The sequence below is a fragment of the Penicillium griseofulvum genome (genome assembly GCF_001561935.1).
Source record: "Penicillium griseofulvum strain PG3 chromosome Unknown contig_79, whole genome shotgun sequence".
NCBI lineage: Eukaryota > Fungi > Ascomycota > Eurotiomycetes > Eurotiales > Aspergillaceae > Penicillium > Penicillium griseofulvum.
Window position 1 is genome coordinate 1112602 of NW_024467420.1, and position 13770 is coordinate 1126371.

General features: G+C 48.2%; 7 protein-coding genes across 7 annotated transcripts; 5 read left to right on the forward strand and 2 right to left on the reverse strand.

Annotated features, from left to right (window-relative positions):
* Positions 1-1380: 1380 nt before the first annotated feature.
* On the forward strand, positions 1381-2348 carry PGRI_003540 (CFEM domain-containing protein; the record flags this gene model as incomplete). Its single annotated transcript, XM_040788067.1, has 4 exons — positions 1381-1464; positions 1530-1707; positions 1769-1971; positions 2025-2348. 4 exons carry the CDS (start codon positions 1381-1383, stop codon positions 2346-2348), a joined length of 789 nt encoding a protein of 262 aa, XP_040651839.1.
* Positions 2349-3357: 1009 nt separating this feature from the next.
* On the forward strand, positions 3358-4554 carry PGRI_003550 (carnitine:acyl carnitine antiporter; the record flags this gene model as incomplete). Its single annotated transcript, XM_040788068.1, has 4 exons — positions 3358-3606; positions 3665-3713; positions 3794-3810; positions 3892-4554. The coding sequence occupies 4 exons, from the start codon at positions 3358-3360 to the stop codon at positions 4552-4554; spliced, it is 978 nt and encodes a 325-aa protein (XP_040651840.1).
* An 849-nt stretch (positions 4555-5403) lies between these two features.
* PGRI_003560 (uncharacterized protein) lies at positions 5404-6559 on the forward strand (the record flags this gene model as incomplete). The annotated part of the gene is made up of 2 exons (XM_040788069.1): positions 5404-5553; positions 5612-6559. 2 exons carry the CDS (start codon positions 5404-5406, stop codon positions 6557-6559), a joined length of 1098 nt encoding a protein of 365 aa, XP_040651841.1.
* Positions 6560-6964: 405 nt separating this feature from the next.
* On the forward strand, positions 6965-7645 carry PGRI_003570 (putative ubiquitin conjugating enzyme; the record flags this gene model as incomplete). Its single annotated transcript, XM_040788070.1, has 3 exons — positions 6965-7121; positions 7245-7337; positions 7392-7645. 3 exons carry the CDS (start codon positions 6965-6967, stop codon positions 7643-7645), a joined length of 504 nt encoding a protein of 167 aa, XP_040651842.1.
* A 462-nt stretch (positions 7646-8107) lies between these two features.
* PGRI_003580 (RTA1 domain-containing protein) lies at positions 8108-9099 on the reverse strand (the record flags this gene model as incomplete). The annotated part of the gene is made up of 3 exons (XM_040788071.1): positions 8108-8198; positions 8259-8333; positions 8384-9099. 3 exons carry the CDS (start codon positions 9097-9099, stop codon positions 8108-8110), a joined length of 882 nt encoding a protein of 293 aa, XP_040651843.1.
* A 1136-nt stretch (positions 9100-10235) lies between these two features.
* Positions 10236-11114, forward strand: PGRI_003590 (uncharacterized protein; the record flags this gene model as incomplete). The annotated part of the gene is made up of 1 exon (XM_040788072.1): positions 10236-11114. The coding sequence occupies one exon, from the start codon at positions 10236-10238 to the stop codon at positions 11112-11114; it is 879 nt and encodes a 292-aa protein (XP_040651844.1).
* Positions 11115-11638: 524 nt separating this feature from the next.
* Positions 11639-12886, reverse strand: PGRI_003600 (Male sterility, NAD-binding; the record flags this gene model as incomplete). The annotated part of the gene is made up of 1 exon (XM_040788073.1): positions 11639-12886. One exon carries the CDS (start codon positions 12884-12886, stop codon positions 11639-11641), a length of 1248 nt encoding a protein of 415 aa, XP_040651845.1.
* Positions 12887-13770: the final 884 nt, after the last annotated feature.

Sequence of the window (13770 nt, forward strand, 5' to 3'; positions counted from 1 at the left end):
AGCGGGAACATGCCAGTGAGGACGGAGTAATTTCTATGTTGTACTCCGTCCAGGTGCATTATTTTTGCTAGGTGTAGAGTATTCCCAACCTGCTTGGTGTGTAATCCTAGGCTATATCAAAATAACAAGATGTGCAAAGAAGAATAGGATTGTTTACCATCGTGGTCATGATTTCAAGTGATGCGTCAAGGTATGAGATTTGTTCGGGGAATTTGTCAAAAGAAATGTGGCTAGGGATGTGCTCCGTGCCACAGAGTTGAATGTTATCACAGGGTCGGAGTACTCCGTAGCTCCATATATTGATTATTATACAGCATATGAATTGATATACAACATACGGAGTATAATCAATTTGATTTATGTTATCTTGACCTACCCATGGACGGAGCACAACATATAATGTGGAGTGGGGGCTATATCACATCCAATGCCGGTGTTTGATTTCGATCTGCGCGAGATTTCAATTTAATAAAAGCAAAAAAAAAGGTAAAAGAAAATCAAAAAAAGGGAAACCAAATGATTGCAATAATTTACATATCAAATCTTCCTAATTCTTAATTCTTAATTGCTACACAAGGGGTATCCCTTGATATCATGACCTTGCAGAATAAAAAAGGGTAATAAAAACCAGCCACAATGTGGCTGTGGCCAGTCAGCCACCAGACTGAGTTTCCCAATTTTTCAATAGTGCGATCGGTTCCTCCGAGATCCACTAAGACAGATTTGGATCGAATGGATCTCTTGATCTCTACCATAATTCGATATAATTTGAGGGGATGAACCACAATTCCGTACCTTGGGCTTCCTATGGATGACTCCGTCGGCAATATTGACAAAATTGGAAAAATGGAGAGCTCCAATTTTGCCAGAACCCGAAAAAACCAATTCCGATGGACCCCCTTGGCGATTGGATGAACCTATGAGATCGACATGGAGAAGGGGTGCGAGCTATCTTTGGGGCGATCATCCCCCATTTCAGAGAGCAGATCCAAGATTTGCTTGCTTGGTGACTTCATAACACACCAGGCAATAAATCTCTCGCAGCCACGTTGGCTGGGTACCATAACGTACCATAACAATCCCAACTGGACCTGGGAGGCAACCCACATGGCCGATCGTTCATGATGATTGGGCTTCACTGCCAGCTTTGTCCACTTTTGTCCCTTTTTGTCCAATATGGAGACTCAATTTATAGTCTGGGGCAGGTGGCTGGTGACTTTTGATGCAGAGTTTGTTTTTCGTTTCCCAGGGCTTTCTCTCTCTGTATAAGAAGAGTATCCCCATCTCAGGATTTTTTTCCGTTTCCACTTTGCCCAGAAAACTTCATCTTCCTTTTTTTAATACTCACCTGTATAATCCTCACATTTCTTATCCGCAATCATGAAGTCCTTCTCCCCCGTCGCTTTCGCCTTGATGGCCACCCTCGGCATGGTCGCCGCTGACCCTTCTGCCTCTGAGTGTGCTGTGAGTACTTTGATACACTATATTATCGTTAATCATGCTCAATGCTAATCCTATCCCGCCTATAGACCATGTGTCTCTCCAACATGAGCAAGCAGGCCGCCGACTTAGGCTGCAAGGCCGGTGACTTGGCTTGCCTGTGCAAGTCCGACAACTACAAGTTCGGTATCCGTGACTGCACCAAGGAGGCCTGCCCTAGCGATGACGCCGAGAAGGTTCTCGCTATGGCCGTCGCTAAGTGCCCTGGTATGTATCAACTATTAGTCATTACGAACACGAAATGCAGTAAACTAACATTCTATCGCAGGCGGTGTTGCTGGCTCTGATGCCGATGACTCTGACTCCAAGTCCAGCGCTGGTGCTGGTGGCGATGCCACCACCTCCGGCTCTGGCTCCGTGACCACCACTGGCGCTGCTGGCTCCAAGACTGCCTCCGGCTCCGACTCCAGCGCTACTGGCTCCGACGCCTCTGGCTCTGCCACCAAGACCGGCTCCGACTCCAGCGCAACTGTAAGATACCCTTCCTCTTCTTCCTACTTGAACCATACTGACCATGTCTCTAGGGCTCTGGTGCTTCCGGCTCCGGCTCCTCCATGGTCACCAAGACCAGCACTAGCACCGGCCCCTCTGGTACTACCACTACCACCACCACCTCCGCTGCCGGCGGCAGCGGCTCTGACTCCGACTCCGAGTCTGGCAACGGCAACGGCTCCAACTCTGGTTCCGACTCTGACTCCAACTCCGGCTCCAACTCCGACAGCAATGCTTCTGGCTCTGCTTCCGGCTCTGCTGCCCCCACCTCCAGCGACAACGCCGCTGCCCCCATGGCCACTCTTGGTGGTGGTGCTATGGGTGTCCTCGGCATGCTCGCTGTCCTCGCTCTGTAAATTTCCCAGATGTGATGACGTAGAGTCTACTCTCATGTCTCTCCATCGTAATTTATGGGTTATGATTCAGATGTCGCCGTTGTCTGGCTTGTACAGGTACAATATGGAACGGGTTCATGATGGGTTCTGTCATGTTTTGTCTTCTCTTTGCTCTGCGGAGCTGTTATTTAATGTCAATTGAGCCTAATGAATGAATCTATATTAGCTATACTACCTGTCTTTGTAAATTATTAGGGTGTGCGTACCAAGTACTCCGTACTGAGCTTTGATAGTAAATCAGATCTTTCATAGCTCAATTGCCTGAACTTGAATACTTATCATAGCTAAATATTTAAGCTAACTCGATGATGGACAAGGTACTCCGTATGTGTTGACAGTTAATGATGTTTGTATCCACAAAGTGTCCCACTGATGGCATGTGGATTTCCATGTGATTGCGACCGGTGTACTATGTAGGAAATTTCCAAGTACTGACGCATGTGCAACGACCCCTATAGTCACTTTATATATGCCTGCATCTCTACAATTTAGGAAGCCCTAAGGCTTTAGAGACATGTAGTAATAGAACCTAGCCTTAATACAGCCATCCTTTATTCCGGGGAAATGTGGCGTGGTTGCGCTCTCCCCCGTTCACCCGGGGTTGACGCACTCGGAGATTACCGACATAAAAGAACAGAATACAACCCCAATTCTCATACGAAAACCACCTTTCATCCTCAAGTCTCTATAATATCTTCTACTACAGTGTTGTAGACTTGCCTTTTACCTGGAAGTCTGTTTTTCCGCTGCCGAGCCGAGGTACACCTTTTTCCGGGGAAGTCCAGTCGGCTTCGGTGTGTCGGGTTGTCTCCATCATTGGGAGATCTTCGGATATTTTTTTCCTGTTGCACTATTAATTACTTTTTTACATCTTACTCTTGGCTCCTCTCCTTTCCTGTTCTCTCTCTCTTCTTCTCTTTCTCACTCTCCATCTCCATCCCTACCTCTTCCCCGCTCCGACCCGCCCACAATGGCCCCCTCTACCTCCCCCACACAGGAGCTGAAAGACGAGATCAAGGTCGTCGAGACCAAGGCCGTCAATCAGACAATTGTACAGCTGCGATCTCTTGCTGCTGGTGCTGCTGGTGGTCTCTGCGCTGTGGTTGTTGGACACCCGTTCGATCTGGTGAAGGTGCGCCTGCAGACGGCTGAGAAGGGCATTTACTCAGGTGCTATGGATGTGGTCAGGCGGACAGTTGCCCGTGAGGGATTGGCGCGAGTATGATTATCACATGCATATTGACTATTTCGCGACCGGACTGACAATGATTTCGTAGGGATTGTATGCCGGTGTCTCCGCACCGCTCGTCGGAGTTACTCCCATGTGTAAGTTGTCTCGCATCAGCTATAATGGCTCTCACGTCAACAATTGATCCAGTTATGAGCTAACAAGTCTTGTCTCACAGTTGCTGTCAGCTTTTGGGTATGTTTTCTTTTGGCTCTCTTGGAGCCCAGAGCTAGCTGCGAGTCCAGTTGGAAGTGATGCTAACAGTACATCAATTAGGGTTACGACGTGGGCAAGACCCTAGTGAACAAGTTCTCCACCGTCCCCATTAAGAACGACACCCCGCAGTACTCCATTGCACAGATCTCTTCTGCGGGTTTCTTCTCCGCCATCCCCATGACCCTGATCACTGCACCCTTCGAGCGTGTCAAGGTCCTCCTCCAGATCCAGGGCCAGAAGACTCTGGCTCCGGGTGAGAAGCCCAAGTACTCCGGTGGTATGGATGTTGTGCGCCAGTTGTACAAGGAAGGTGGTGTTCGCAGCGTTTTCCGTGGTAGCGCCATGACATTGGCGCGTGATGGTCCTGGTTCGGCCGCTTACTTCGCGGCCTACGAGTATATCAAGCGCTCCTTGACTCCCAAGGATGCTGAAGGCAACGTGACAGGCGAGCTCTCCCTGTCTGCCGTTGTGTGCGCTGGTGGTGCCGCCGGTATCGCGATGTGGATTCCTGTCTTCCCTATTGACACCATCAAGTCCCGTCTGCAGAGCGCACCGGGCAAGCCCACCATCGGTGGCGTTATCCGCTCAGTCTACGCTAGCGGCGGTTTCAAGGCCTTCTTCCCTGGATTCGGACCGGCTCTTGCTCGTGCGGTGCCTGCTAACGCCGCCACTTTCCTCGGTGTCGAGCTGGCACACAAGGGCATGAAGAAGCTCTTTGACTAAACTTGATAAGAGTGCTTGTCTGTACATACCGTGATTGTTCTTTTTTTGCAGCGTTTTATGTCCCATCCACGGATGGTTTTCTGTGGCTATGATTTGACCTTGATTGGTTATCTTTCTGGTCACGTCTTGTGTCATTTTAGATCTTTGGTTGATTTCCGATATTCTATAGAAGGCCTTCTTTTATTGCAGGAGTTCGCTATGACATATTAGATCTATAATGTGTCCAAGCTTTGAGCAAAATTCATCAGCCAATATGATTTGTCGAAGGTGGAGGGATACACGCAGCATACCCACTTTGCCTGAAACAATTGAGGCTCAACAGGGTTTTTTCCCACTTGCTACATCCTAATACGAGTGGCAAGGTTCAAGCAAACCGATCTCGCCTATGAGCGCCCTCTACAGCCTGGATTTGGCGCTAGTCGGGGGCCAAAGGTTCCTGGACGGCACGGAGAAATTGGACGCCGACAATCTAAGGGGGTTCTATTTTTATACATGATGATTTCTTGAATTTTTAAGGAATAAATAGTAAGTGAATATATGGCTGTCTCAGTATGGAGTACGGAGTACGGAGAAAGGAGTTGAGAGGAAAGCTTTCAAGTTCCAAATACAACTGGAGTGAGGCTGAACAAAGAGTACCCAGTAGGTACTAGGAACTGCAGGTGGAGCACTAGCAAACTAGAAGTACTGTAAGAGTACCCGCCAACTCCGGCGCTAGTGGTCTGCTGCCTGCTTTGTATCAAATAAAAACCCCCATCTTCCCCTCTATCTCATCCTTACTCTTCCAACCTTGGAAGATTTCCATCTTATTTCCATCGAATATATATATTAACCATCAGTGTCGGCTTCATTATGTCCGTCACTAATGCCCTCATGCGTCGGGGCACCGAGCTTGCTGTCACTCACATGTCCTCGGACAAGCCTGAGTACCAGCAGGCTAATGGAGGCTTGCTGGCTCTGCTTGGCATCACTGCCGTCTTGCTTGCTGTTGCTTTCTGGTCTGTAAGTAATGCCATTTTCTACCTGTAGTTGCAAACTTCGTGGAACTAACGCCAGGTAGATCGAGTATACCTACGGAATGGTGGTCGCTACTCTGGCCGTAGTTGAAGATACCAACCCCGATATCTACGTGCGGATTACTTCCGATATCGATCCCATCAAGCCAGCCAATGGCCAGGAAGATCCTGAGCTGGTTGCTTCTACTCCCGCCAAGCCTATCACCAGTAAGCTGCGCACCACTGTGAAGCACCTGCGCTCCCGTGCTGGCTTCTGGTCTCGCTTCCGTGGAGTGGGCATGTTCTTCGCCTATAACTTCGTCCGTGGCTTCTTCGCATCTTTCTTCCCCACCTCATATCTGGTCCAGTTTATCGTTCAGGCTGCTCTGGGCGTTCTCCTGGCTACTTGGCAGATGGCCTGGGTGCACATTGTCATCTCCGAGCCCTCCCCAAAGCGCTTCTATCAGCGTATCCCCAGCTACAAGACCTGGAGTAAGATTGCCCCAGCTGCTATTCTCCATGAAGTTCTTACCACTCTTGCTTTCTTCCTGCCCATGTCCATTGTCACATCTGCTGGCTGGCTCAAAGTTCCAGCTGACCAGGATGCCCCGTCTATGGTGGCCCTGTGCCGCTTCATGGGCGTCAGCGTGTTTCCTGCTATTCTGGCATGCGTGCTCTCCATTCCCCCTCGTGTTATCTTCATCCGTGTCGCTGCCTCTATGCTGCCCGAGGAGGATGAGACTATTGTGCCGTTTGATCGATCTTTCGGCGGCAAGGTCAGCCCTGAAATCACTGGTGGTAGCGGCAGGATCGGCCTCATGGACGCATGGGCTACCTTTGACTTGCCTGCCCGTGTCCGCCTCGCCAAGGTTATCGGCAAGACATTCGCCATGCAGGTGGCGCTTGCTATCTTCTCCGCTATCGTACTTGGTGTTCAGGTCTTTTTCCTTGTCAAGACTGCCAAGCCCGTTGACCCAAATGCTCCTGGTACTATCCAGATAGGCTTGGAGTAAAAAATCACTGAGGATGAATCTTCGGTGGAAGAATGCGCAACGTTTGTGTAATTGATGCCTTTGCTATATCTATATCACGGAAGGATTGAAATTTTTGCTCCATACAATAGCTCCTTAACTTTCTTCTGAAACTATGTATGAGATTAAAACATAATGATATTCCCAGGGTCCTCAGTTTAGTCTAGAGCGATAGTAACTGATTACGTGCCCACAGTGTATAGTGGACCGCCTCCCCATCTAGGCCATTTACACCCCGCTTTCATTTCACCGCCTTCATTTCTTTTTGCGCCCCTCATCTTCTCCTCACCCTCTCCTCTTTGCTCTCATTTCGACATTGCAATCGGCTTCCGATATTGACCAGGTTTCACATTCCTACCTTCTACTTTCTCTTCCCTCATTGTCAGCATGGCGACTTCACCCGCCGGGCGCATGCTATCCCGCCAACTGCAGCAGATGCAGTCCGATAAGGACATTCCCGGCATTAGCTGTGGCTTGGTCGATAACAACGTTTTCGAATGGGAGGTTATGCTCATGATATCAGACGATGTGAAACTGTATGGAGGTAGGTCATTATTTTTATATCTAGATTTGCAGTCGAATTCCTGGGTGCTGTGGCAAACACAACGCCGCCTGGGGATATATGCTGTCCTGCTGCAAGCCTGAGAATACTAACAAGTTTGCCTAGGTGGTTTCTTCCGGGCTCGTCTCTCTTTCCCATCAGAATACCCTCACCGGCCACCAAAGATGAAGTTTGAATCTCCTATCTTCCACCCGAATAGTATGTGATTCCTGGAGTAATTATAGACAATTTACTCACATTTATTGTTAATAGTTTACGAGAACGGCAATGTCTGCATTTCCATTCTGCACCCACCCGAGGAGGATAAATACGGCTATGAGTCGGCTGCCGAACGCTGGTCTCCCGTGCAGACACCCGAGACGATCCTATTGTCCGTCATTTCTATGCTTTCTAGCCCGAACGATGAAAGCCCTGCGAATGTGGAGGCTGCTCGCCTATGGCGTGAGGACCCTGCGGAGTTTAAGAAACGCGTCCGCCGGTGTGTCCGTCTTACATTGGAAGACTAGTGCACGATTTAATTATTCACGGCAATTTAAGATGGCGGGTTATGATCTCATTTAACATGGTGTTGCCGGGGTTCTTTGTTTTTCTTGTTCGATGTACCGCGGTGAGCGGTGTTTTCTCTTTATTGCATAGAGAGAGCAATGCTTTGCCATGCTCTTGATGTCTGGTTGATTTGCGGTGCATTTCTTTGCGATTTTCATAAGGACTGGAGTTCCATCCTGACATCTTGGTTTCATTGGGTTGGGATTAAATCTATTTCCGAGGCTTCAGAATATTTGACGTAAATTTAGTACATATCAGTACATATGTATATGTAGGGAAGTATTCGTTATTACATGTAGAGATTGCCCAATGGATAAGGCACTCTGATTAAGCAGAACCTATCATCTCTGGCATAGGTAACATGCTGGGAAGAAAGGATCTATATGAACGCCAAGTACGCAAACCAACAGAAAAGTAAATGATTATGTGCTGTTCTTGGGCGCGAAACGCAATGATGGGAGGAAGATTCCGGGGTGGAAGATGGTAAAGGCCAGACAGGCCAGCGCAATCATCCTAATGATATGTTAGCCGGACTTCCCTTAGTGCTTTCAGAGGAACCAAGAGCCAACTTACATTCCATCCAAGACAAGGAACTCATTCTCCTTCTGCATCAGCGGATTTCCCCAGCCACCAGCCATCTCTGGGAGACTATAGATACTGTCAGTAAAGCACATTTCAACCCGAATATAACCTCTTACCGATAAATGCAGCGAATCAAGACAGTGAAGTAAGCAAAGACCTCAGCTCCCACAATGAACGGCATCCACTTAGGAACAATCGTCGAAACACCAGTATCAAGGTTCTTCTCCCCGGCAAACCCATCACCATGCTTGAAGACCCTCCAGAAGAAGACAACAGCAAAGAACGCACACACCACCATAGTCGCAACCTGGAAGGCGATACCAGCGATAATAATATCATCGCCAATTTGAAGCATATGCATATCGCTCTTTCCAGCAGATGCAGCCACACCACCACCTGCCGCCTGCAAAAGGAGGGATCCAATATCGCATCCAATGAAAATCCATGTGAAAAGGCGCGGTTTTAAGATTGAGTGTTCGGGTCCCAAGCTCAGAATGATATGTTTCAATGTCAGGTAAACACCGGCTGCGATGAAGGTCGGCGCGAGAACCAGACACACGATCTGAAGCTTGAATGCAGGTCCAGACCATGGGTTATCGTGCATAAGTACTCGGCCAATGTACCCGGCCATTTCCATAAACGTCCCAACGAGGAGAGCTATCAGGAATGTCCATGTTCGGTAGTAGATGCCGAGGCCGGTTTGGCAGACTCCGAGAAAAGCAAAGAAGGCTGTGAAGAAGATGTTTCCGCCGAAACTGGGGTAATATCCGTATGTTGTGCTTTCGACGGGACATATTAGGCTCACTTCGGAGCAGGTCATGTAGCTCGCCATGTTGAGGGATTTGTAATGGAAAGGAAAGTGAGACGAAGTAGAGGAAGAAGGGAAATGAGAGAGAGAGAGAGAGTGTGTGTGAGAGAGTGTATAGGAGTGAGATGAGTCTGACCAAGAGAGAAGAGGGGTCTAGAGTCTCTTACACCTCATGCCTAGAGAGGAGATGAAGAGATATCAAATCGCGAAATTATCATTCGGTCAGCGCCAAGGGACCGCAGTCACAACCGTTCTAGTAGGTGGAGCCCTAATTGGGATAAACAGGATGAAACAGACTTGAAATGCATTCCTATTGGCTATTTATTGCCATCGTTCTCGTTTTCGTTCTCGTTATCCCCACGTCGCTTACATTTGGATCCACTTGTTTTCTATCATTTCCTTGTCGGAGAATTGTTGCTTTTTGGGCCGAGATCGTTTTTAGTCCGACATTCTTTTCTTCCTTCTAGAATATAATCTACATATCGATCAAGATTGAGTTCATAGTTTAAAATCCTCTCCAGGGGTACATCCAAGCCTAATGCCTAGTTGTTGTATATTGGATAATTGGATGACGTGGGGGCGAAGCGATCATGGCTCTTTTAAGGGTCACATATCAAATGAGAATGTGCCAAATAAGTACATAGAAGGCAGAAGATAAAAAAAGACAAAAACAATACATAAGAGGGAAGACAAGACAAATCATCGTCTTTTTTTTTATAGTTCCAATCCACGTGACTGTCCACATCTTCTTCTCCCCGCGCTTGGACTTTTCCACATCTCGAAGGATCCGAGCCAACCGGTTATATGGACTCTCAGGTACCGAGGTTTCCGAGATGCCTCCTCGCCGAGCGCATACAAAATCTCGCCAAGGTTGCGACCAATGCAAGAGACGTCGCGTTAAGGTTAGTTCCGCTCATGGCCCCATATATTGCTCCGGGCTCCATCGAGACTAACAGCCGTAGTGTGACGAAAAGGGGCCACCATGCTCCAATTGTATCTCGCGGGAACTCTCATGCACATATCTAAGAGCGCCCGCTCGGTCCAATTCACTAGAAAGCCAGACCCCGGCCCCCTTGGCTATTATAGACCAAACTCCCCGGCAGAGAATCCCTAGCCTAGCGGCTTCTGTTTCTATTTCAGGGGTTCGAGATCTGGAACTTATGCATAAGTTTTCTACCGAAACTTTTCAGAGTCTTTGCTCTTCTAGCTCGGAGCATTATGTCTGGCAGATTGCCATTCCCCGCCTGGCTCTTCGGTATGATTTTTTAATGAATGGAATTTTGGCCCTAGGGGCTCTTCATATTGCCGCCACAAGTGAGCCACCCGAGTCGCTGGTGTATATTGACATCGCCCTCCAATATCACAATCTCACATTTGCGCCATATCGCGCAGCTGTCGACCATATCAACCCAATGAACTGCGAGGCTGCGCTGGCGCAGTCAATTATCACGACTGTTATAGGTATTGCTCTACCAAGAGTTACTGCTTCCCGTGGAGAAAGTTCAAGCATAACGGAGAATATTGTCGTCGTATTTGAACTCCTGCAAGGCGTGAAAAAAATCCATCGGATTGGTGAATCGTGGATCAAATTAGAGCTCTTTACCCGTCGAAGAAAATATTGGGAATCTGGTCCAGTCACTATAGATAGTGACACACAGGCTGCTCTGGAGCGACTCGGTACCTTAAATGATGAGACACTCGCCAGTATCGACCCCGATCAACATCGGGTCAATAAAGATGCTATTGTCTACCTGCAGCACTTCTCAGCCAGAGTTGCTGATTCTCTTGACCCTGCCAACGTCTTGGCCTGGCTCGCTACAATCGACAAAGAGTTTGTGGCTAATGTGCGACAACGACGGCCTTTGGCATTATTGGTCCTCATGCACTGGGGTGTGTTGCTTGGGGAGCTTGATGGTGAGCGTTGGTGGGCTCGAGACTCAGGTCGGGCATTGGTCTCTGAATTACTGGATGCATTGCGTTCAAGAGACGTGGAATGGGCTAACGCTTTTGCTTGGCCACGGAAAAAGATGGGACTCTGAAAGATGTAAATCGGATTTTTAACAGCCAATATCTGCACATAATTCCTTGCGAGAGTCCCAAAGTATGGCTTCAACAACCGACTGTATATATTTCCATAATTCTTGAACAATGCAATGTATAATCCAAAGATGCCAGTCTCCATATAAAGTACAAAGAGAGGAAAAGAAAAATAACCGCGAAGAACGGAATTTGATGGCTGTGCGACTATCAGAAGACTTATGGACCCGAATGAAAGCGATGTTGCATGTGTCATGCATGCACTGCAATCATCATAGGCGAGCTGGATTGCCCCTAAGAGATCTACATTGCATGATCATCATTGAATCTCGGACCCCTGAGAATTTGGAGATCCTCCCGAGATCTGCTGTCATCTGCCCGTCGACCCTTTATTTATACATGAAAACCGGCGTTCACTTGAGAAGCTCGTCAATACTATGTATGCATTAGAGCAGCCCACAATCAATTTGACCAACTTCATACATGTCTATACTACAGCCAATCTCCATGCTCCCTGCATCTCATTTCAAATCCGAGCCTTCTCCTTCCCAGTCCCCAGGACATCGCGAGCCCGTATGCGATTTAGAGCATCTACCTCATGCTTACACACCTGCATGCTCAAAGGGCCACCCACCTGCTTGAGCCAGTAAGACCGTCCACAATCGAACAACCAGTTTCGAGTTCCTACTTGAATCAACTCAGCAAGAAAACACTGCGGTGTACTGCGGTCTTGCGTGAATATAATCTTCGGGAACTCCCGCTGGACAGCAGGTGTAGCATTATCAAGGCCCAATCGGAAGAGCTCATCAAAAGTAACCGGGTGATAGAGCTGGGAACCAATCTGGACAATACCCGTTGTCCTTGCTGCTGCATGCAATAAACAAGCGTTCGCTACGAGGTCCACGGGGATCTCATCCAAGATATTGGTACCTGATTCGTAGCCTTCGGTGGCATGCCAAACTTGTGTGGTACCCCGATCGGAGAACCAGAGTCTAGTAAACTTGGTCAGAGGTGTGGAGTCCTCCGATCCATATAGCGGGTAGGGGTGTCTAAATGCAGGACCGAAGATTGTTGGTCGTAGCAGTAGAATTGGAAGGAGAGGGAAGCGGCTGAGTAGTAGCCGTTCCATGAGATGTTTGGCTTGGGTGTAGGTGGAGGAGAATTTGCCTGCGTGTGGCGATGTATCCAGCGTCAACATGGATGCGAGCTCAGCTTCTGGATCTTCTTCGCCTCCCAATTGGTATATACGTTCCAGGACTGGGCCATCGGGAAGGTGACTGTTGACGTATGATGTAGAGATCTGGACGAAGAGTTTCAGTCGGCGGAATTCAGAGGCAATCCGTGCCATCTCCAGCGCTGGGAGGCAGTTGCTTTCCAATGCATCGCGAATGGGCCCTTCCAGCTTGATCTTGGCTGCCGCGTGAATGACCAGCGTTACTTGATCTTGAAGCTGTCTAAGGACAGGAGTCTCAATACCGAAGTTCACTGATTTGATATCGCCAATCACAAATTCGATTTTCTTTGTTGCTAAAATCGCCTCTGTATGATTCGGCATTGATTTTCTCAATTTTCCAATAGCCCGCTGGGAGTTCCCTCGAACTAAGACAAAAACCTTTCGAGTTGGTAGTTGCAGAGCAAGCTTGTACAGGAGACAGCCTCCTAAGCACCCAGTACCTCCTGTAAGGAAGACTGTATGACCTTCGAATATCTTTCCATATCCTCCTCGCACGATTTCGTCGGCATAAGATACTTTTGCGGTTGAAGCTGATGACATTGAATAGAATGGGTAAGAGATTCGGTTGTAGAATGTCGCTAATATCCGTATAGAATTGTCTGTGGAAGAATGACACAGAGGATTGCCTGGGGTTGCGATGATGTCGGAAGGTATATTATGTAGGGTACCGTAACATCTTTTGTTCAGACTAGCAGCCGAGTGGTTGGTAGGACAAGAATCAATGTCACCTACATTTGTACGGACTTCGAAGCTGGAGATAATGCTGGAGGTTATACTTCTAGAGCTGCTGCTCAACAAGTTGGTCATTGACGCCGTTGGCTGATAAGGTCAGCAACTCCCAGGGACATGGAACGGAGGTTTCGCAGAATAATACAATAGATGGAACTGGACCATCGCGCTATGTGCTACCGAGATGCAATGTGATTGTGTGACCTGCAGGAACATCGTGTCGCAATTCCTAGAAATCTGGCCCAAGGGGCATAGGCAGAGCTGCGGTCCATTTGTCTGGGAAGTTTAGGGCTCGGGGCAAGCGTTCTATTCAGGACAGCCCATACCTGATGAACGGGTTGTACAAGTCTCACCCTTAAATGATTCCAGGATAGATTCCGTCTACATGTGATGCGATAGAGAACTGGGTTTCGTAATTGAATCATTGAAGTATATGCCTTCTACTTCTGATGAAGGCCGTGGAGAGAAACTATGTGCTGTTGATTGGTGTAATTTCTCGGCGAACCGATCCAATCCTATCTGTACAAGAGAGATATAGACATCGGCCGGGGCAAAACGATGGTAAACGCACCGTAAATCCTGGCTCCCCCTTGAGAGCAGTTGATAATGGGTGAAACATAGTTGTCACCAATCAAAAGCCCTTGCCTCCACCACCACACCAGCAGCGTGCATCTCCATCACGCTCAACCTGGACA